This window comes from Scyliorhinus torazame, chromosome 12, assembly GCF_047496885.1.
Source record: "Scyliorhinus torazame isolate Kashiwa2021f chromosome 12, sScyTor2.1, whole genome shotgun sequence".
NCBI lineage: Eukaryota > Metazoa > Chordata > Chondrichthyes > Carcharhiniformes > Scyliorhinidae > Scyliorhinus > Scyliorhinus torazame.
In genome coordinates, this window is record NC_092718.1 from 96,389,404 (window position 1) to 96,413,750 (window position 24,347).

At 50.0% G+C, this 24,347-nt stretch overlaps 1 protein-coding gene across 2 annotated transcripts in view; it reads left to right on the top strand.

The window, feature by feature from the left end:
- The window catches only part of LOC140386580 (HEPACAM family member 2-like), a 138,842-nt gene that overhangs the window by 93,219 nt on the left and 21,276 nt on the right, over nucleotides 1-24,347 (top strand). For both annotated transcript variants that reach the window (XM_072469023.1, XM_072469024.1), the window contains exon 2: nucleotides 15,893-16,237. In XM_072469023.1, the coding sequence (XP_072325124.1) occupies nucleotides 15,893-16,237 (345 nt within the window). The remainder of the gene's footprint in view (nucleotides 1-15,892; nucleotides 16,238-24,347) is intronic.

The window sequence follows — 24,347 nt, forward strand, 5'->3', positions numbered from 1 at the left end:
GAGGAAAGCTAATAGCATGCTGGCCTTCATACCAAGAGGATTTGTGTATCGGAGCAGGGATGTTTTGCCGCAGTTATACAGGGTCTTGGTGAGGCCACACCTTGAGTATTGTGTGCAGTTTTGGTCTCCTAGTTTGAGGAAGGACATTCTTGCTATTGAGGGTGTCCAGCGAAGGTTCACCAGACTCATTCCTGGCCTGGCAGGACTGACATATGAAGAAAGACTGGATCGACTGGACTTGTACTCACTGGAGTTTAGAAGAATGAGAGGGGATCCCAGAGAAACATATAAAATCCTGATGGGACTGGACAATGTTGCCGATATTGGGGACATCCAGAACTAGGGGTCAGGACCGAATAATAAGGGGTCAGCCATTCAGTACTGAGATGAGGAAGAACTTCTTTTCTCAGAGAGTTGTGAATTTGTGGAATTCTCTACCACAGAAAGCTGTTGAGGCCTGTTTGTTGGATATATTCAAGAAGGAGATGGACGTGGCCCTTGCAGCTGCAGGGATCAAGTGGTATGGAGAGAAAGCAGGAGTGAGATACTGAATGTGCATGATCAGCCATGATCATATTGAATGGTGATGCAGGCTCGAAGGGCCGAATGACCTTCTCCTGCACCTATTTTCTATGTTTCTATGTTGCTATGAATGGTGATAGTGGTGTCTGGGACATTGTCTGTAAGGTATGATTCTGTGTGCATGACTATATCAGGCTGTTGCTTGACTAGTCAATGAGACAGCTCTCCCAACTTTGGCACAAGCCCCCTGATATTATTAAGCAGGACTTTGCAAGATCGACAGCACTGGGTTTGCCATTGTTGTTTCTGGTGCCTGGGTCAATGCGGGGTGGTCCATCTGGTGTCATCCTGTTTTGGTGGTGGTTGAATACAACTGAGTGGTTTGCTCAGCCATTTAAGAGTTAACCACATTGCTGTGGGTCTGAGTCACATGTAGGCCAGACCAGGTAAGGATGGCAGATTTCCTTCCCTAAAGGAGATTTTAAAAAGTCATTTAAATAATCTGCTGCTTCTCTATTCTTCCATTTTTCCTAAATTATACTTCATCTGCCAATTTTGGTCCACTCACTTAACCTGTCATTATTGGCAGACTCTACCTCCTCTTGATCACATTAAGGGGAGGCGTAGTATTATTGTCACTGGGCTAGCAATCCAGAGACCTAGGGTAAAGATCGGGGGACCCGGGCTCGAATCCCACCATGACAGGTGATGACATTTGAATTCAATAAAAACCTGGAATTAAAATTCTATTGATGACCATGATTGTCGATTGTTGTAAAAACTCATCTGGTTCACAAATTTCCTTTTGGGCAAGAAAATCTGTCATCCTTACCTGGTCTGGCCTACATGTGACTCCAGATCCACAGCAATGTGGTTGACTCTTCAATGACCTCCGGGATGGACAATAAATACTGGCCCTAAGGGCAGCACAGTGGGGCAGTGGTTAGCACTGCTGTCTCACAGCGCTGAGATCCCAGGTTCAATCCCGGCTCTGGGTCACTGTCCCTCTGGAGTTTGCACATTCTCCCCGAGTTTGCGTGGGTTTCGCCCCCACAATGCAAAGATGTGCAGGGTAGGTGGATTGGCCACGTTAAATTGCACCTTAATTGGAAAAAATTAATTGGGTACTCTAAATTTAAAAAAGAAATGCTGGCCCAGCCAATGATGCTCACACCCAAGATAAAGAAAAAAAAAACATCCTTTCTCAGCTATCATGGTAACATCAACAAATTTAGCTGTTATACACTCACTCTCTTTATCCAAGTCATTCATACAGATTGTGAACAACTGAGGCCCTGACACTCATCCTAGTGCACGCTACTAGTTTGCTGACCCAAAAAGGAGCCACTTATAGAGGCGTTGAGCACAGAAAAGGCCTCTGCCCCTGACTCTCTGCTTCCTGTTTGAAAGCCCCTCCTCCATCTATGCCGGTAATAAAAGCAAAATATGGCAGGCGCTGGAATTCTGAAATAAAACCAGAAAGTGCTGGTAAATCCCAGCATGTCTGACATCATCTATGGAAAGAGAAACAGAGACCTGAATTTTATGTTTGGGGGCGTGCCCCGAAGTCGGGGCGGGTGGGAGCTGATGCGAACACTCCACCCCCCCCCCCCCCCCCCCCCCCAACTCCCAAAATTGTGTTGTTGACTTGTAGCCATCTGGGATGGCCACTTTCAGTATGTAAAATGGACACTCGCAAAGCCTACAGGGAAAAATGGACAATACAAAGCAACAAGCAGGCACAGAGCCTGAATGTATATTTGGAAGGCAGTCTGCAGGCGGAACCGAAACTCTGGGTCAATTTACATATTGATGGCCCATCTCTGAGGAACAAAGAACGAGTGCTCAGGTAGCCGATACTGTCTCAGACATTCCGGCGCCACTACCCCAACAAGAAGACACAAGCAAAGCAAGGCCAATGGCCACTTAGGACACGCCCAGCCATCAAGGCACCCGCCCCTTTATTGGCTGAGATCGATGGCAGCGATCAAGAAGCTGCCCAATTAATTGGGACCAAGTTTAAGGCCCGCCTAAAAGTGCGCAAAGCCCCTCCCAAGTATAAGAAGGAACCCCCGCGAAAGGTTCAGCCACTTGGATTCGGCTCTCAAGTGGAGAGACCCATCCACCAGCACCACCAGAAGCAAGTAAGTTCAAGTTCAACGCTCGCTACCAGACGAACGACCTTAGCTGTACTCCTGTTACCTCGTCGAACCCAACAGCCTCAGATCCGAACAACGGCCATTATTTCTCTGACCTAAGTGGGCACCCGAAGTTACGTATAGGTGCGAGTGATAGATATGGTTTAGCCTGTAGTGTTATTGTGCATGAGTGAATCATACTGTGTGTAAATAAAGTACCATTGACTTTGAACTAGCTAACTGGTGTATTGGCTCTTTGATCGGTATTCGGTTGAACCTTGTGGCGGTATCGAGAGATACCTGGCGACTCTGAAAGCATACTCATAATTAGGATTAAGAAAGGCGACCTTATTTATAGCAAGTAAACAGAGCAACAGACTAAATATTGTACTGGCCGGCCAATTGGCCATCATGCAATGGGGGGGGGGGGGCAGGAGGGGCAGGAGAGGGGGGGAGTGGGGGGGTGAAGAAGGTCGATACCAAGATAAAGGAGGGTGCATGCCCGGTATTTGCAATGTACTCCCTCAGGGGGGCACTCGGCTGCAGGGCTGTCTCAGGAAGCTGCTGACCCGTGAAGAATAAATATCAGTGGAAAAACTATTCCAAGGACATGGAGATACAGGCGTTGGACTGGGGTGGGCACTATAAGAAGTCTTACAACACCAGGTTAAAGTCCAACAGGTTTGTTTGGAATCACGAGCTTTCGGAGCGCAGCTCCTTCCTCAGGTGAGTCAAACAAACCTGTTGGACTTGAACTGGTGTTGTAAGACTTCTTACTACATGAAGGGTGTGTGGGCAGCACAATCGCGCACAGATCTCAATCCCTTGGATCATTTGTCAATTTTATTGGAACCCTGATCTTTCATTGCCAGCCCTGCATCGAGGTTGTGGCATAAAGGCCACCTGGGGAATAGGCCCGACTAGGCTACCGGCCCGGCGACCATAAAGGCAGAGGGGCCACGAGAAATCTAGGACAATTGGCGTTTAATTAACTTAAATTGACTTCTGACTTCCGTGCTTGCCCACGGATCGAAATATGTCTCACACGATTTTATGTGGTTTCGGGTGTGGCATGCGCCTGCATTTTAAAGCTAAAATTCTGGCCAGAGTTAATGTTTCGAGCATGCATGATGGCTCCTCGGAGTTAAAGATAGGGAGAAATGTGATGGATTATTTACTGTTAATGAGAGGGTAGAGCAGAATAGATGGTCAAGGTAGGGACTGTGGAGAGATTTGAAAAAAATGCCATGGACACAAGACAAAGGGAGTGGTAATAATTATGTTAAAGATTAAAGCAGGTGGGGACTTCTGGTGGCGGCTTTGAAGGAATAAGTGGCACATTTGGTGGCTCCCGCTCGGGTCGGACTTTTGGACCTTTCCCCCGTTTTTCTACTGGACTTGAATTGTAAAACGGATGTTAGTGACAATTGTTTACTGAATTCGGTGCATGGAGAGAAGGACTAGAAGTGTTCGTAAGGGCAGAAATAAAAAGACAGAGAAGACTTGGGCTGTAGCTGCAACAGAAGACAGCATGGCGGAGGTTCGGACCTCGGGTTTGTCGACCCAGCAGTCTGTGGAGCAGCTGATGCAAGTCATTCAGGAACGCTTTGCTACGCAGAAACGGGACTGCTTGGACCCGATAAAAGAGTCGATTGGGCGGTTGGAGCATAGATTGGACGCCCAGGATCGGGCGATCCAGAAGGTGGAGAAGGCGCTGGCTGAGCAGGAGGAACATGAGACCGTGGTGGAGCTGGAGGTGGAGGTGCTGAGGGACCAGCAGAAGAAGCTCCTGGAGAAGGTGGAGGACCTTGAAAATAGGTCCCGTCGTCAGAACCTAAGAATCGTTGGGCTCCCGGAGGAGTCCGAAGGAACGGACGCTGGGGCATACGTCGCAGGCATGTTTGAGAAGCTGCTGGGGGATGGGGCATTCTCCCGACCCTTGGAGGTGCATAGGGCTCACAGAGACTCGCAAGGACGCCGCGAATGGGAGACCCGCCGAGGGCAATGGCGGTGAGATTCCACAGGTTCTCGGACAAGGAGCGCACGCTACAGTGGGCCAAGCAGACACGGAGCTGTAAGTGGGACAATTGCATCCTGTGGGGTTTACCAGGACCTGAGTGTAGAGGTGGCCAGGAGGAGAGCAGGCTTCAACCAGATCAGGTCGATCCTTTTTAAGAAAATGGTGAAGTTTGGACTGTTATACCCATCCCGTCTCTGGGTCACGCATGAGGATCAGCACTTCTACTTCGAGTCGCCTGAGGATGCGTGGGACTTTGCGAAAAAGAAAGGGCTGGCGAAGGACTGAGAACTTTTGAACTTGGCTGCAACGTTCATGTCTTTGGGTTTTTTCTTCTGTTTCTCTGTTTTTGGAAAAAAGTTTCTTGTTTTGTGTTTTATGGAAGATGTTTGTGATGCCGTTTGCACTGATTTGGAACCAGCGGTAGAGCTGAGTGAGTTAAGGTTTTCACTTGCACTTTTGGGGGATAGAGGTGCGCTTGTTTTTGATTTTGGTGTTTTTTTCTGTTGGGCAATTGTGTGGGGATTGTTTGATGCTGGAGTTTGTTTGGATGAGTGGGGGGGGACGACAATAGGTGGGAGACTATCTGCCGCTGGGGATGGGGGCCACCAAGCTATCTGGGCGAGCTAGCTCACAGAAGCGCAGTGGGGAGTGTGCATATGTTTGGTTTAGTAAAGGGGTTGGGATACAGGGTGTGGTTACTAGGTGGGGGAAGGGGGGCGAATGTTCTGCTGACGAGCGAGGGACTTGAGCTCAGGGACAGAGAGGAGGTTGGAGGCGGGGGCTGCCTGGGGATGGACTGGTGGAGGTGCGGATCACGGGCTGGAAGCGGGCCTAAAAAAGGGGATGGCTGATCTGCGGAGGGGCGGGGGGGGGAGTGGGCAATGAGCCCCCCAACTAGGCTGATCACCTGGAATGTTCGAGGGTTAAATGGGTCGGTCAAAAGGGCACGTGTGTTCGCGCATTTTAGGGGATTGAAGGCGGACGTGGTAATGTTGCAGGAGACGCACCTTAGAGCAACAGACCAGGTTAGACTGAGGCGGGTAGAATAGTCTCATATGTGGGAGGTTGGTACATTAGGGTCAGTGGGAAACTGGAGGGGGTGCAGGTGGTATTAATAAATGTATATGCGCAAAATTGGGATGATGTGGAGTTTATAAAGAGGATGCTGGGGAAGATACCGGACCTGGACTCACACAGGTTGGTCATGGGAGGGGACTTCAATACAGTTATGGACTTTGGCTTGGACCGGTCAAGCTCTAAAACGGGCAGGGTGCCAGCAATGGCAAAGGAACTAAGAGGGTTCATGGAGCTGATGGGAGGGGGGGTGGATCCATGGAGATTTGGGCAGCCGAGGGTGAAGGAGTTCTCCTTCTACTCACACGTGCATAAAGTGTACTCCCGGATTGATTTCTTTATTTTGGGTAGGGCCTTACTGGCAGGGGTGGTGGACATGGGGCACTCGGCGATCACAATCTCAGACCGTGCTCCGCACCAGGTTGACCTGCAGGTTAGTAAAGACAGTAACCAGCGCCCGCACTGGAGGTTAGATGTGGGACTTTTGGCGGATGAAGGGGTGTGCGAGCGGCTGAGGAAATGTATTCAGAACTACCTGCAGGTCAATGACATGGGGGAAATTTCAGTAGCGGTGTGTGGGAAGGACTGAAGGTGGTGGTCAGGGGGGGAGCTGATTTCGATCCGGGCCCCTGGGGAGAAGGTGGACAGGGCAGATACGGACCGACAGGTAAAGGAGATACTACAGATTGATAGGAGGAATGCGGAGACCCCAGAGGCAGGGCTTTTAAGGGAACGGCGGAGGTTAGAGACGGAGTTTAGCTTGCTGACAACAGGGAGGGTGGTGGAGCAGCTGAGAAAGGTGAGGGGGGGCAATTTACGAACATGGAGAGAAGGCCAGCAGAATGCTTGCACAGCAGCTTAGGAAGAGGGAGGCAGCTAGGGAGATAGGGAAAGTAAAGGACGGAGATGGGAACCTGGTTGGTGATTCAGCAGGGGTGAATAAGGCGTTTAGGGACTTCTCTAGCAGGCTGCACGGGTCGGAACCCCCTGCGGGGCCGGAGGGGATGAGGCACATCTTGGAGGGGTTGAATTTCCCAAAGGTGGACGGGGAGCGGGTAGAAGGGCTGGGGGCTCCGATTGGGTTGGAAGAGATAGTGGACGGTGTGAAGGCCATGCAGTCGGGTAAAGCCCCGGGGCCAGACAGGTACCCAGTGGAGTTCTATAAAAGGTTCTCTGGGATATTGGGGCCGGTGTTGATGAGGATGTTCAATGAGGCAAGGGAAAGAGGGGTGCTGCCCCCGGCGATGTCACAGGCAATGATTTTGCTGATTTTTAAGCGGGACAAGAACCCGGAGCTGTGTGGGTCCTACAGGCCGATATCCTTGTTGAATGTGGATGCCAAGTTGCTGGCCAAAATCTTGTCCTCCAGGATTGAGGATTGTGTTCCGGACGTTATTGGGGAGGACCAGACGGGGTTTGTTAAGGGCAGGCAGTTGGTGGCCAATGTAAGAAGACTGTTAAATGTGATCATGATGCCCCCGGAAGGTAGGGAGGTGGAGGTAGTGATCACAATGGATGCAAAAAAGGCTTTTGATCGGGTAGAATGGGAATATCTGTGGGAGGTACTGGGACGGTTCGAATTCGGGCGGGGCTTTATCGACTGGGTCAGATTGCTGTATCAGGCTCCTGTGACAAGTGTACAGATGAATAGGACTACATCGGACTATTTTAGACTGCACCGGGGGACGAGACAGGGATGCTCCCTCTCCCCACTGTTGTTTGCGCTGGCTATAGAGCCATTGGCAATTGCTCTGAGAGCCTTGAGGGGCTGGAGAGGATGGTCCGGGGGAGGGTGTGTGTGGAGCACAGGGTTTCGCTCTATGTGGATGACCTGCTTCTGTACATTTCGGACCCAATAGAGGGGATGGAAGAAATCATGAGGACTCGTGGGGAATTTGGCCCGTTTTCGGGGTATAAGCTTAATATGGGAAAGAGTGAGATGTTTCTGGTCCAGGCGAGGGGACAGGAGAGGCGACTGGAGGAGCTGCCGTTTAGGTTAGTAAAGGGGAGCTTTAGGTGCCTAGGTATCCAAGTGGCACGGGAATGGGACCAGCTGCACAAATTGAATCTGGCCCAGCTGGTGGACCAAATGAAGGACGCTTTTCAAAGATGTCTCTAGCTGGGAGGGTGCAAACGGTGAAGATGACGGTCCTCCCGAGATTCCTATTTGTATTTCAGTGTCTCCCCATTTTTATTCCGCGTTCCTTTTTTAAGCGGGTCAACAGAGTGATCATGGGCTTTGTCTGGGCGGGCAAGACCCCGCGAGTAAGGAAGGTAATGCTTGAGTGGAGTCAGGGAGAGGGCGGGCTGGTGCTGCCAAATTTGAGCAATTATTACTGGGCGACGAATATAGCCATGATCAGGAAGTGGGTGGTGGGGGAGGGGTCGGCATGGGTACGCATGGAAGGCTTCATGTAAGGGCCCCAGTTTGGGGCCGTTGGTAATTGCGCCTCTACCATTCCCGCCGGCACGGTACTCCACCAGCCCAGTGGTGGTGGCGGCCCTGAGAGTTTGGGGTCAGTGGAGGCGGCATTTGGGAGCAGAGGGAGCATCGGTTTGGGCCCCAAGCTGTGATAATCACCGGTTTGCCCCGGGAAGTATGGATGGGGGGGTTCCGGTTATGGCGGAGAGCAGGGATTGAGAGGATGGGGGATATGTTTATAGAGGGGAGCTTTCTGAGTATGAGGGCGCTGGAGGAGAAGTTTGGGCTGGTGAGGGGAAACAAATTCAGGTATTTGCAGGTGCGGGACTTCCTACCTAAACAGATGTCAACCTTCCCGCTCCTACCGCTAAGGGAGGTTCAGGACAGGGTAGTTTCCAGAGGGTGGGTAGGAGCACGGAGCGTCTCGGACATTTACAAGGAACTTATGGGGTCAGAGGAGACGCAGACCGAGGAGCTGAAGTGCAAGTGGGAGGAGGAGCTGGGAAGTGAGATAGAGGATGGTCTATGGGCGGACGCATTGAGCAGAGTCAACGCATCCGCAACATGTGCCAGGCTCAGCCTGATACAATTTAAGGTTGTTCACCGGGCTCACATGACAGTGGCCTGGATGAGCAGATTCTTTATGGTTGAGGACAGGTGCGCAAAATGTGCGGGAGAACCGCGAACCATGTCCACATGTTTTGGACATGTCCGAAGCTGAGGGAATTTTGGCAGGGGTTTGCGGACGTCATGTCCACGGTGTTAAAAACAAGGGTGGCACTGAGTCCAGAGGTGCCGATTTTCGGGGTGTAGGAAGACCCGGGAATCCAGGTGGAGAAAGAGGCAGACGTTCTGGCCTTTGCTTCCCTGGTAGCCCAGAGACGGATACTATTAGCATGGAGGGACTCAAAGCCCCCGAAGTCGGAGACCTGGCTATCGGACACAGCTAGCTTTCTCTGTTTGGAGAAAATCAAGTTCGCCTTGAGAGGGTCACTGTTAGGGTTCACCCGGAGGTGGCAACCGTTCGTCGACTTCTTTGCGGGAAATTAATCGTCGGCGACGGCGGGGGGGGGGGGGGGGGGGGGGCAGTAATTTAGATTAGAGTAGGGGGTCAAAAAGGGTGGGACCTGTACGAGAGGTAAATGGCTTTTGTACTATGTTTATGGTTTCATGTATATTGTTTATTTTGTTGTTTCATAGAGTGAAAATACCTCAATAGAATGTTTGTTAAAAAAAAAGATTAAAGCAGGTGCAGCACGAAGGTGAGTTTGCAGGATGTGTTAATGGCAATAGCTCTTTCTCTTATCTTGTTGGTAATCTTAGACCTGGCATCTTATGTGCTGATCACCCTTCTTTAATGCTCTCACTGAGACCTGGAAACAACACCAACATCCACCATCACTCCACACCCCATTAAGTATATTTTGAAATGTAAAGATTAAACAACCCACCCGTCTCTTTTAATAACAAAGAATCATATACCGGTCATGGAGCTGACAAAAACCATTCAGCCCATCGTGTCCATGCTATCTCCCTGCAAGAGCAACTCACCTTGCCCTGATCTCCCATTTAGTCCCCAGAGCCTTGCAAGTACTCTTGCTTCAAATAATGATTCACTTCTGCTTGGAAAGCCATAATTTAATCTACCTCCACAAGTTCTAAATTGCAGTGTTTAGTTGTTCTATGTTGGATCACGTGAGTCTGGCAACTGAGCTATCCTCACTCGCTGGAATAAACCTGGCTGCGCTCTCAGCTAAAGTAAACAGATGCACTGAAAGTCCTTGAAGCTGGTCTGAACACAGACATTTTGTATGCGCTGGATTATTTTACAGCATCATAAATATAACCTGTGGGGCAGCACGGTGGCGCTGTGGTTAGCACTGCTGCCTCACGGCGCTGAGGACCCGTGTTCGATCCCAGCCCCGGGTCATTGTCCGTGTGGAGGTTGCACATTCTCTCCGTCTCTGTGTGGAGCTCACCCCCACAACCCAAAGATGTGCAGGGTAGGTGAATCGGCCACACTAAATTGCCCCTTTATTGGATAAAGATAATTGGGTACTCTAAATTTATTTTTAAAAAGTAATATAACCTGTTGTACCCTGAGGGTGGGATTTTCCGGGGCGAGGGGGGGGGTGGTGGTGTGCATGGGCCATAAATTCCCACTCTTACAAACGAGTGTCATCCCTGCATGGCTCCAAGGCAAGGACTTCTGGTGATGGCCATGGAGTGAGCGGTCACACATTTTTCATTCCTTTCTTCGTCTGAGTGGTGAAATTATTTGATGGAAAGAGGTGCAGTAATGCCAGAAAGAGGTGTAACTTATCTGGTGTGGCTGGTGGATGGATCCACAAACTGGGAATGGGTCGAGAAGAAGGGAGTTGTTGCAACGGGAGAGTCTTCGAGGTGTGCCACATGTGAAGATGGCGGAGGGCAAAGGGCCTGTGCTGCCCACCCAATGGTCAATGGAGCAGCTGGTGAACATTTTAAATGATAAGTTCAGCCAGCAGAGGAGGGAGGACCTAGCCAAGGTGGTAGAGCTGCTCAAAGCAGCGATCAAGAAAGTGGAGCAGAGTGTGGAGTCCCAGGGCTGGGTGATGCAGGAAGTGGAGGGGGCAGTGGGGGAGCACGAGGAGCAGTTGGCCTTGTTGGTGGTTGAGGTGGCAGACTCAAAAGTGGCTGAAGGAGAAGGTGGAGGACCTGGAGAATCGCTCCAGAAGGCAGAATTTGAGGATGGTGGGGATGACCGAAGGCATCGAAGCTGATGGGGAAGGGGGCCTTTGACTGGACTCTAGAGGTCGACCGAGTGCACAGGGCGCTGATGAGGAGGCCATAGGGAGGCGAGGCTGCCAAGGGCGATGGTGGTGCAGTTGTACCACTTATTGGACAAAGAGATGATTCTGCGGTGGGCGAGGTAGATGAGGAAGTGCTCCTGGGAGGGGAACGAGCTGCGGGTGTATCAGGACCTGGGTACAGAACTGCCGAAGAGGAGGGCCAGATTTAATCGGGTCAAGGCTGCCCTCTTCAAGAAGGGGTGAAGTTTGGGGTGTTGTAGCCAGCCTGCGTCTGGCTGACTTTTCAGAATCGCGAATATTATTTTGGAACATAAGAGGGAGCGATGGAGTTTCTGGGGGACAATGGACTGGCAGGAGAAGGAAGACACTGAACTTTTGAGGAGTCGTGGGGAGGTTTTTTTTTGTTCTTGGAAAACTTTTTTCCCATTGAAATGTTTTGGTGGATTGGTGGTGGGGTGTTTGGGGACCATCAAGAGGGAGTGCACCTTTTTTTTGTTTCTTTGTTTCTTGAGGGAGTGTGGACAGGGTGAGAGGGGAATCGGGGGGGGGGGGGTGGTAGGAGGTTTGGAGGCCTTTTGTGGGGGTTGCCATGCTAGCTGAGGGAGCTAGTTAACGGGAGCACAGTGGGAGTGGACAAGGTAGGCGTGGGGGAGGGGATGGGGCTGTTGTTTTGTTTGCGGGGGAAGGGGGAAGCTGATAAGGGTGTGGTTGTTGTGGCACTGGAAAAAGAGTGATGGTGGTGTACATCTGAGGGTGGCCCTGGAGGTCATGTGACCGGGGCCAGGGGCTGGCTCAAAAAGGAATATGGTTTAGCGGCAAGGGAGGGGGGCAGGGAGCCCCCCAACCAGGTTGATCACGTGGAACGTGAGGGAGCTGAATGGGCCGGTCAAACGGTCACATGTGTTCGTGCACCTGAGGAGTCTGAAGGCAGACGTGGCCCATTTACAAGAGATGCATTAAAAAATTTGTGACAAACAAAGTTAAAGAAAGAATGGGTGCAGCAGGTGTTTCATTTGGAACTGGACATGAAGACAAGGGGGGTGGAGGTGTTGGTGAGTAACCGGGTGACGTTTGAGGTGGGGACCATTGTGGCAGATTCGGGGGGAGGTTCGTAGTAGTGAGTGGGAAGCTGGAGCGGATGTTGGTGGTCCTGGTAAACATTTATGCCCCTAATTGGGATGATGTGGAATTTATGAGGAGGGTGCTGGGGACGATCCCTGACCTGGACTTGCACATGTTGATCACAGAGAGGGATTTGTGCCAAGTTTGGACCGGTCGAACCTGAGGTCGGCGTTTAAGGAGCGCTTGGGAGGGGTGGGGGTGGACCCGTAGAGGTTTGGAAGGCCGAAGGCGAAGAAATTTGAACTTTTCTCCCATGTGCATAGCGTGTACTCCCGAAATGACGTTTTGGTGGGGGACAAGGCTTTGCAGGCGGGAGTGGTCGGCTCAGAGCATTCGCCGGTTGTGGTCTCTGATCACGCACCGCACTGGGTGGATTTGTTTACGAGTTTACCAGGAGGGGAGGCCCAGTGTCTGCAGTGGAGGCTGGATGTGGGGTTGTTGGCTGGATGAGGGGGTGTGCGAGAGGGTGAGGGCTGCTATTCGTGGAGCTGAACGATACGGGGGAGGTCACAGCCGCAATGCTGTAGAAGGCACTCAAGGCGGTGGTTCGGGGGGCGTTTATTCTGGTTCAGGCACATAGGAAGAAGGCGGAACGGGCAGAAATGGCAAGGCTGGTGTAAGCGAGTCTGAGGATGGACGGGAGGTATTTGGAGGCCCCGGAGGCAGGGATATTGAGGGAGAGGCAGAGACTCCAGATGGAGTTCGGATTGGTGTCCACGGGGAAGGCAGTTGCAGAGGGTCATGGGGGCAGTGTATGAGTATGGGGAGAAGGCGAGCAGGAGGTTGGCCCACCAGCTGAGGAAACAAGTGGTGGTGAGGGAGATTGATGGAGTGAAGGATGGGAAAGGTGGTGGTGGACCTGGTGGGGTGAATGAGGTGTTTGAGACTTTGTATAGGAGGTTGTACATGTTGGAGCCCCCGGCCAGGGGAGAGGGAATGCGGTGGTTCCTGGATGGGTTGGATTTTCCCAGGGTGGACAGGAAGTTGGTGCAAGGATTGGAGGCCCCGAATCGGGCTGAGGGAGGTGATGGAGAGTATGGGGGAGGCAGGCAGGAAATGCCTCGGACCCGGATGGCCCATTGCTGGTGAGGGCATACAATGAGGCGAGGGAGATGGGAAAACGCCCCCCTACAATGTCGCAGGCCTCCATCTCCCTTATATCGGAAAAGGATAAGGATCCGGAGCAGTGTGGATTGTCCCGTCCAATATCATTGTTGAATGTGGCGCTAAGTTGTTGCCGAAGGGGCTGTTTAGCACAGGGCTAAATTGCTGGCTTTGAAAGCAGACCAAGGCAGGCCAGCAGCACGGTTCAATTCCCGTAACAGCCTCCCCGAACAGGCGCCGGAATGTGGCGACTAGGGGCTTTTCACAGTAACTTCATATGAAGCCTACTTGTGACAATAAGCGATTTTCATTTTCATTTTCATTTTCATTTCAACGTGTTGGCTTCGCCAATTGAGTACTGTGACCTGCGTTGATAGCTGAGGACCAAACGGGGTTTGTGAAAGGGAGGCAGTTGTCAGCAAATGTGAGGAAGCTGCTTAATATGATTATGATGCCTCCAAAGGGGCAGGAGCTGGAGGTGGCAGTGACGATGGACACAGAGAAGGCTTTTGACCGAGTGGAGTGGGAGTACCTGTGGGAGGTGCTGGGACGGTACTGCTTCGGGCAGGGATTTGTGGACTGGGTACGATTGCTGTATCGGGCGCCAGTCGCAAGTGTGCGAACGAATCGGGTGAGCTCGGGATTTTTTGTGCTGCACCGTGGGACGAGGCACGGGTATCACTCTCTCCCCGTTGCTCTTTGCCTTGGCGTTAGAGTCATTGGCAATGGCGCTTGGAGCGTCAAGGCACTGGAGAGGGATTGTGCGGGAGGGTGCATCGAGCACAGGGTTTCGCTATGTGCGGATGATCTGTTGTTGTATATTTCGGACCTATTGGGTGGCATTGGGACATTATGGGGATTCTGGAGGACTTTGGCCGGTTCTCCGGGTACAAGTTGAACATGGGAAAGAGCGAGGTGTTCCAATTGTGACAAGAGGGCAGGAGAGGGGGTTAGGGGAGCTACCGTTCAAGGTGGTGGGACAAGCGTTAGACACATGGGCATTCAGGTGACGCAGAGTTGGGCGCAACAACTAAGTTAAACGTGACTCGGCTGGTGAAGCAGATGTAGGGAGATTTTAAGAGGTGGGATGTGCTGCCACTGTCGTTGACGGGGCGAGTGCAGACGGTGAAGATGATAGTGCTGCCAAGGTTCCTGTCATATTTCAGAACCTCCCGATCTTTGTCCCGAAGTCATTCTTTAAGAAGGTTAACGCGCTGATCTCTGGGTTTGTATGGTTGGGCTTTATTGGAGCTGGGGCGAGGAGTGAGGGGTGGGCGAGGTGGGCAGTGGTTGGCGTCACCGAATATAATGAATTACTACTGGGTGGCAATCATCGCTACAGTTAGGAAATGGGTAGTGGGGAAGGGGCTGGTATAGGGACGGATGGACATTGCCTCTTGTAGGGAAACGAGCTCAAGGCGCCTCTGCTGTTCTCACCGGCAGGTACTCTGTGTGTCCAGTCGAGGTGTCGGCCTTCAGGGTGTGGGGCAGTGGAGGCAGCATTTGAGACTGGAGGGTGCCTCGTTGTGGTAATCTGTGATAATCATAGGTTTGCATCGGCGGGGACAGGCAGGGATTAAGCGAGTCGGGGACCTGTTTGTAGGGCGCAGTTTCGCGAAATTAGAGAACCTGGAGGAAGGGTATGAGCTGCCCACAGGGAATGGTTTCAGGTAACCTGCAGGTCCGGGGTTTCGTGAGGAGAGAGGCGTCCTTTCCTGGGTTGTTGCCCTTGCGCTGCAAGATAAGGTGCTGTCAAGGGAGGGGATAGGGGAGGGGAAGGTGTACGAGGTCTACAAGGAGCCGATGGACTAGGCGGGGGCCCGGTGGGAGACATTAAGCGGAAGTGGGAGTAGGAGCTGGGGGGTGGGGGAGGTAGTGGCCGGGACGTGGGAGGAGGCTTTGAGAGGGTGAATGCATCCTTGTGTGCGAGGCTCGGTCTTATCCGGTTTAAAGTTAGGGCGCATATGATGGTGGCGAGGATGAGTAGGTTCTTTGAGGGGGTGTGCTGAATGTAGGCGGGGAGGTCCGCGAATCATGTCCACATGTTTTGGGCATGTCTGAAGCTAAAAGGGTTCTAGCAGGGGTTTGTGGACATAATGTCCAAGGTGCTGGGAGTGAAGGTACCCCGAGTCCAGAGGTAGCAATATTCGGGGTGTCAGAAGACCCGGGAGTCAAGGGGGCGAGGGAGGCCAATGTTTTGGTCTTTGCCTCCCTGATAGCCCGGAGACGGATTTTACCCGGGTGGCGGGACTCGGAGCCGCTGAAAGCGGGCGTGTGGGTGAGTGACCTGGCTGGAGAAGGTCAAGTTCGTTTTGAGAGGGTCGAGTGATGGGTTCGCTCGGAGGTGGAAGCCGTTCATTGACTTCCTTAAGGAGGATTGAGGGGTCAGCAAGGGGTGGGGGGTAAGGGGGTTAAAATGGGGAAGGCAGGACGGGACGAGAGGTTAAGGCAGGGGGGGGAGTGCGTGTTGATTATTTATTGTATAATTTTACTTCTGCTTTCATTTGTTTCGTTTTATTGTTTTTTTATGCAAATTCCTGAATAAAATATTTAAAATATAGCTCCAAGGCAAATCAAACGCAAAAATATACGGCAAATAGACGACTGCTCGCCACATTAAAGAAAGAGAAGTGATTCCTTGCGTCGCCTTCGCTTGGTTTGGCCACTCATCCTTAAATCGTTTGTTTCTCCTCTCCAGGGGCTGTGCAGGGCGTGCAGGTGAGATTTAAAGATCAACAACTGCACGGGATTGTGGGAAGGACCCTGCAGCTTGGCACTGAGTACATCATGGGGAGCCCGCAGGACATCTTCAGTGTGACCTGGAAGGTGCAGACAAGTAAATCTTTCAGGATATTCCAGTACACCATGATCCGACAGAAGATGTACCTCTCTCCTGCTTACCAGGGAAGGGTCGTATTCCACCGGGAAAACGGCTCCATGGACCTGCTGAACAGCACCATCCAGGATAATGGGGTATATATCGTCACGGTGATCGACTTAGAAGGCACCGAGCAGTCAGCATCAATTAAGGTGCAGGTGCATGGTGAGTTGGGGTCTCGCTGTGCCTTTTTCCTCTCTTTCCCCAGTTCCGTAAGTAATAGGAGGCCATTCGGCCCCTCGAGCCTGCTCCACTATTCGTTAAGGTCATGGCTGATGTGGGCGTGGTATCAGCTCTGGTTTCCCGCCTGTCCGTCCCACTTTAACCCTCGACTTCTTCATTGATCAAAAATATCCCCTACCCAGCTCTCTGGGGGGAAAGAGAATGTCAAGGGCCAGCAGCCCCCAGAGAGACAAAAATTCTCCTCATCTCCATCTTAAATCATAGAATTTGCAGAAGGAGGCCATTCGGCCCATCAAGTCTGCACCAGCTCTTGGAAAGAGTACCCTACCCAAGGTCAACACCTACACCCTATCCCCATAACCCAGTAACCCCACCCAACACTAAGGACAATTTTGGACACTAAGGGCAAATTTTGTCATGGCCAATCCACCTAACCTGCACATCTTTGGTTTGGATTGTGGAAGGAAACCGGAGCACCCTGAGGAAACCCACGCACACACGGGGAGGACGTGCAGACTCCGCACAGACAGTGACCCAAGCCGGAATCGAACCTGGGACCCTGGAGCTGTGAAGCAATTGTGCTATCCACAATGCTACGTGCTGCCCATTAAATGGGAGACCCCTTATTTTAATTTTATTATCATTTGTGCCTATCCCACATTCTAAATTCCCCCCAGACCATGGGAATCATCTTCTCAGCACCCACCTCTCCTCAGAATCTGATGTGTTTCAATAAGATCACTTTCAATAAGATCACCTCTCACTTTTCTAAACTTCAATGAGTAAAGGCCCCTTTCCTCAGAGGACAACCCCCTTCATCCCAGGAATCAGCCCAATGAACTTTCTCCGAACTACTCTTGATGCAAATGTGCCCCTCCTTAAATAAGGAGACCAAAACTTCACACAGGGCGCATTGGTGGCGCCATGGTTAGCGCTGCTGTCTCAAAGCGCCAGGGATCCAGGTTTAATTCCGACCTCAAGTGACTGTGTGGAGTTTGCAGGTTCTCTCCGTGGGTTTCCACCAGGTGCCTCGGTTTTTTTGCCACACTTCAAAGATGTACACATTAGGTGATTGGCCGTTCTAAATTGCCCCTTAGTGTCCAAAGGTCAGGTGGATTGGCCATGCTAAACTGACCCTTAGTGTCCAAAGATGTGCAGGTTAGGTGGGGTTACGGGGATCGGGGGGTGGAATGGGCCTAGGTAGGGTGCTCTTTCAGAGGCTCGATGTCGACTCAATGGGCCTAATTGCCTCCTTCTGCACTGTCGGGTTTCTATGGATACTCCATGTGCGATCTCACCAATAGCCCGTATAGCCATAGCGTGACTTCCCAATTTTTATACTCCAACAGCTCCTTTGCAATAGAGGCCAACATTCCATTTGCCTTCCGGATCGCTCACTGTGTCTGCATGCTAACTTTTTTGTGATTCACGGAAGAGGACACTCATATCCCTCTGTCCCGCAGCTTACAGAGGCCTCTGTATTTTCCCCCCCATTGCCCCTCTGCCTGTGTTTTAGTGTGGCCTGAAAGAGATCTACCATGCAGATCTAGTGGCACTTGCAACACTAAAACTCAGTAGAAATTTGAATTAAAACTTCTCGGGTGCAAATAAGAATAGTTTATTGCCTTTATTTGATTACAATCGAGAATCATTTAAATCTTATTCTCTAATAAGTCCAGCTAGCAAAAAGGACTTAAAGAGAAGCAACCTGTACACAATTTAACTTTCAAAATAATACAGAAATGGTTTCTTGCTTACGGCAAAACAGCTTGCATTTACTTCAAGAGTTAGAGTGGAAAAGTGAAAGTATGGAGACAGCAAATAGTTTAGATCAAAGTATAGATGATTCATGAATAAAGATGGCATACGGACCCTCATGGTTATACAAAATCATATCAGTCTTTAGCCATCTATCTACACCTCTAAGTCATCCTACTTGGTATGGGTTAGAATCAAATGAGTTTGATTTGACGGTTAGCTGTCAATCTTCAATGTGCAACATTAGTTTTAAACGTTGCATGTTTGAATACTTGTGCATGTTATGGAGTGTGATTCTGTGCCATTATCAAATCCAGTTCAAACTGGACTTCTGCTGACTATCCACATTGTGGACAATAGAGCCTTAATGTTGCTATGGTGTTGCTATGTCCTTGATCTGATAAATGGTACAGCACAAGTATAGTGTCAAACTGTCTTTGAAATTATATTTGTTAGACCAATGGCTTTCTCATCTTTGCCCAGTAAAAGTGTTGTTTTAATCTCTATTGCTTATGGGCGTGTCAGGCTTTCTGTGTCTCTGTTGATGAGTGCTGAAATCCTTAATTTAAAACTGGGGCTTAATATCTATATCTATATCAGGCGTATTAGAAAATAGTTGGTTTCTACATGGCCCCTTTCAGGAGCGATTTTGGCATTTCTAGCCAGGCGTCATCAAATGGTTGAACACTGCGACTTTGGCTCTTCATGAAGTGACGTGCAACTCAATCATCTTTTTTGTGGTATTAACAACCTCAAATCAGAAGGAGGTTATTAGCCAAAAGCAAAATTTTCCCTGGACAAAGCGATAGAGATAGGTCACCCCCCCGAATGCAGCGAAAAGGGCGTTTCAGAGTTACGGGGCGTGTTCAAAGGCAAGGCAAATCAACTTTGGAGCGGAACGGTTGCTAGACGAGGCCGTCGAGTGACAGGTGCATTGGAGGCCGAACCAAGATCCCAGGAGCAGGATCCTGGACAGAAGTGAAGAAGAAAAACAGGCTGGATACACAGAAATTTTGACAAATGTGGGGGAGGGCACCCTCAGAATACACACCATTGCAGAGATTTTGTTTGCTTGAGTTGTAACAGGAATGGGCCAGTCAAGCACATTGCCGTGCCAGACAGGGCATGCCCAATTTAAAAAAACACACCCTGACTCCAGTACATCAGGTGGAAAAGAATCCTGAGGAAGAATCCGAGATTTATAAGTTGAACATGGTGAAAGTGAGCAAGACGGTTCCCATTGAGATAGTCCTTATGGTTAACAGGCGACTATTGAGTATGGAGGTTGATGCAGGCATTTCGACCGTGGTGATGGGTGAATAAACCTAAAAGTATCAGCGAGGAGGAGTCCAATGTCTGAGACTAAATAACACAGCTGCTCGGTTAACAACTTATATGGGGGAAACCCTAAAAATATTAGGCACCACGATTGCGCCAGCATCATATCAATACCAGCCTTCCCAATTACCCATGATCATTGTGGAAGGCCAGTGGACAAGCCTCATGGGGCGGGACTGGCTCTGACAGACAAAGCTAAGTTGGCTAGAAATCTTTGAAAATATCGGATGGTGCTTTTCAAGAGATCCTGTGTAAGTAAAAAGACGTTTTCAAAATGAGTTGGGCCAGGTACAAGGACTCAAGGCCATAATCCTCACTAAAATTCTTCAGAGCCCCACCCATCCCACACATTGTACATCAAGAAGGTTGAGGGAAAATTAATACATTTGGAGGAATTTGGGATCATAATGCCAGTACTGTTTTCCGAGTGGGCGGCCCCTATTGTACCTGTTCTAAAACCTGAACGCTGTGTCAGAATCTGTGGCGATTACAAATTCACCACAAACCAAGTGGCCCAAATCGACAAGAATCTGATCCCTCAGATAGAAAATCTTTTAAGGAAAGCTGGCTTGAAATAGACAAAGACTTCAGGAACTTACAATGATGAACACACACAAGGGATGTTTCCAGTATACAAACTTGCTTTTTGGCATATCATCAACCTGTGCAATATTTCAACGGTCGATGGGGAACTTAGTCCAAGAAATTCCAAAAGTCTTGGTGCACTTTGACAGCAACTTGGTGATAGGATTTAAGAGGAAATATCTGGAGAGCCTGGAGGAAGTCTTTAAGAAATTTAGAGATGCAGGCATAAGACTTAAGTGGGAAAAGTGCACCTTTTAGGCCAGTGAAGGTACATATTTGGACTTTAAAGTTGACGCCAATGGCCTACGTCCTTTAAAGAGAAAGTAAAAGCTATCAGAGAGGTTCCTGCACCAAAAGTGTTGTGGAATTAAAATAGCTTCTGGGCGTGGTCAGTACTACAGCCATTTCATCTCAAACTTGGCAACCACATTAGCGCTGCTGCACAATCAAGCTGGCTTTACAATCACCCACTGACTAGTTCATTTTGACCCAAATAAACAGATCATCTTAAGATGTAATACTTCACCTAATGGGATAGGAACTGTCCTAGCGCACAGAATGGAAGACGGCATTGATGGACCCAGAGCTTCCGTCTCCCGTACATTAACTGATGCAGAAAGAAGATATTCACAGGTTGGGAAGGAGGGCCTGGTGGTGATACGTGGTGTTAAGAAGTTTCATCAGTATGTGCGTGGTCGCCGTTTTACCATCATAACCGATCACAGTTACTGGGTTTACTTTTTTGACTGCTTGTAGATGTTTTTCAACACCGGATGGGAACTAGATCTCCAATGCTGACGCTCTGGGTTGACTCTCACTCCCACTTTGCATGACTCCACCCCTGGTGCCACAAGAAACTCCCCTGGATGTATATTTCTTTATTTTTTATATAAATTATTTGTTTTCCAATTTAGGGGCAATTTTGTGTGGCCAATCCATCTAACCTGCACATCTTTGGTTTGTGGGAGTGAAACCCCCGCAGACATGGGGAGAATGTGCAAACTCCACACGGACAGTGACTCAGGGCCGGGATTAGAACCCGGGTCCTCAGCGCCGCAGTACCAGTGCTAACCACTGTGCCACATGCCGCCCCAAGGATGTATATTCTTGGATATCTTGCCAGTGTCATCGACTCATATCAGGAATTGGACTCAGCAGAACCCCATCCTGTCAGAGGTTTTAGGTGGCTGGCAGTACAATAGATCATGGAATCATAGAATCTCTACAGTGCAGAATGAGGCCAGTTGGCCTATCGAGTCTGCACCGACCCTCTGGAAGAGCACCTTACCCTGGCCCACTCCCAACAAGGAAGCTACTACTACAAGAACTGCTTGGCGTACAACCTGGTCAAACCAAAATGAAAATGTTTGACAGGAGCCACATATAGTGGCTAGACATGGACAAAGTGTGCTTACTGCCAGTCATAGCAGACCCTACACCTGCAGCTCAACGTCATCTTTGGGAATGGCCAGATCGTCCTTGGACCAGATTGCATATAGATTTTGCTGACCCTTTTTTAGATAAAATGTTCTTGGGATTGGTAGACGTTCACTCCACGTGGTTGGACATCCAAGAAATGGGTACGACTTCAGCAGCCGCCACCGAAACATTAAGACGGATTTTCACGATTCACGGTCTCCCGGGAGTTATAGTTTTGGATAACGGCACCGTTTTTATGGGGGATGTATTCCAGCGTTGCGTCCAGACTATTGGTATCCAGCACATCCGTACAGTCCCCTATCACCTGGGCTCGAATGGCCTAGCGAAAAGAATGGTGAAAACTTTCAAATCCGCAATGAAGATGCAGCCAGACAGGCCATTGCGTCTTAACCGAGTCAATATCCTCCTTTCATACAACATTACCCCTCCTACCCCACATTACCACTGGAGCCACATTACCTCCGGAGTCACACCAGGAGAACTGTTGATGGGCCGTGGTCCCTGGACTCAGCTGGACCTGTTCCCCGATTTGGTAGGGACATGGTGGAGGCGAGGCAAGCAGCGCTGAATACCACGACTCGACCAAAGGCAACTGATCCTTCAAAACAGACAATCCAGCTTTTGTCAGAAATCTCGGCATTGGGCCGACATGGTTGCTGGGAAGAATCGCAGCAAGGCCTTGGGTGCGTCTCTCACTTGGGGGAACCTGCAAGAGAGACAAGTGCAGGAGCACGTGGACCACATAAGACGGAGAGGCTGCAGTCCCGATAGTGAAACAAGTATGTCCGGTAGTCATGATTAAGGGTTCCTCATCAGAGCCAGCAATTAGCGAATTGAGCATTTCACAGGCCACTGCTGCTACTCCTGGGGAAACAGGAGAGGGGTGTTATATTACTCTTTGGTAATATATCGTTACCCTTTGCTTCGTAATCCAGAATGGTCTGATGGTGTGATTCTGAAGAAACCATAATCTTTAACTTAAAGCAAAACTGATTTATTGAGTAACGAATTGATTAATATTGAGTTTGCACTCTACAGAACTATAACTAGTAATCAAGTAATCTATATTAAAGGAATAACTAATGTAAACTAGACATGCTAAACTGTGCTCTGATCTATCAAACACTCTGCTGTCCAGTCACTCCTGGTTGGAAGAGACCAAAGATCCTTTGAGATCTCATACTTACAGTAGGATCTAGTGTTGCCCTCTAGTGGTTGTGTTACACTGAGATGCAATAATTAACCCTTTACTTGTCTATATATATACATATCATTGCAGAGGGAGCGGCACCGACACACCCCCTGAGATCCAAAGACTACCACCTATTACCAAGACCACCACTACCTGGATGGTGGGAAAGCCTGTCACACATCTGCCACGTGCCTTCAGAGATTGCCTGGTAGACTGACCTTCTGAGTGTGCCCTCCCACCCCCTATTGTGGCTCTGCTTTTGTTGTAAATAGTTATCTGTTGTTATCTTGTAATGTATATAGTATTGAGAAACCTGTGGACATGGGGGTGGGGGGGGGGGGGGGTTGTAGAGCGGACCCGTTTCAGGGGGTGATCATTCTCAGGCCACCTGACCTGTGGAGGGGGGGGGGGGGGGGGTGGAGTTGCCACTGTGGGGAGCGCACACACCCTGGCCAATGGGAACATAGGACGGGCCCCGCTCCTAGTCAGTGTGGAGCCGGGAGTCAAGAAGTCAAAGACCTGTTTTCCAACTGTTGTCACTGTAAATAGTTACACTTGGTTGTTAGCTCCGATAAATCACTTTGTTGTCTGAGAAGCCTCCTGGCTGATTGCCCGCGCTGTTTCAGCCTGCGCATTGCTTTGTTTTAACCTCATTTGAACCGTGCCTGTCATGGCAGACACTGAACTGTCTGCTTGATGTTTAATGTATCCGGAGTCGTTCCTCTTGCAGGATCTGGAGAATGTGGCCTAGCTGTTCCACCTGCCATTCGCATCTGACTGAGAAACTGGCGGGGGAACAGTCGGCACCTGCAGATCCAGCCTAGAGCTGCTGCTTTGCGACTGACTGGATCCACATATATCTCACCCGCTGTTCACGTCGAGAAACTATCTCCGAAAAAAAGGAAGGGAGATTGCAGGCCGGAGTGGGGGGGGGGGGGGGGCTCGACAGGCCACATGACCGTCAACCTTTTCTTCCCGTGCCTTCCAAATCTTTTCCCTTCAGATTCTAATCCAATTCCCTTTGGATTTACCTCCGGTTGCTGTTGCTTCTTTCGATGATCACCTTAAATCCGTGCCCTCTGGATCTTGATCCTTTTGGACACTGGGAATGGGCTCCCCTTCCACCCCGCAATAGGGAGAGGCAGTGGGGTAGCGGTATCTTCACTGGGCTAACAATGCAGAGACCCAGGGGAATTCTCTGGGAACCCGGCTGGGGTGGTGATTTGGGGATTCAATAAAAGTCTGGAATTAAAAGTCTAATTTTTCTTCATTCTTTCATGGGCTGTGGGTGTTCCGGGCCAGCATTTATTGCTCATCCCTAATTACCCTTGAACTGAGCAAGACTCAACCACATTACTGTGTGAGTTTGGAGTCACATGCAGGCCAGACCAGGTAAAGGTGGCTGATTTCCCTCCCCAAAAGGACACTGGTGAACTGCTGGGCTTATTTAATTCAATAAAAAATCTGGAATTAAAACTCGAATGATGACCCACAAACCATTGTCAATTTTTGTAAAAACCCCATCTAATTCACTAATGCCTTTTCGGGAAGGAAATCTGCCATCCTCACCTGGTCTGGCCTACATGTGACTCGAGACCCCAGCAATGACCCAGCAAGCCAATCAGTCCATGGGGCAGTCAAAACACATGCTTTCCTCTAACCGCTCTGTCCCGGGCCCTCATGATTTGAAAGTCCTCTATAAAGTCTCCTCTTTGTTGCATGTATGCCTGGTCAGTAGGTCTCACAAAGTGCTTCCATGTCTTGTTTGGTTGTACGTTG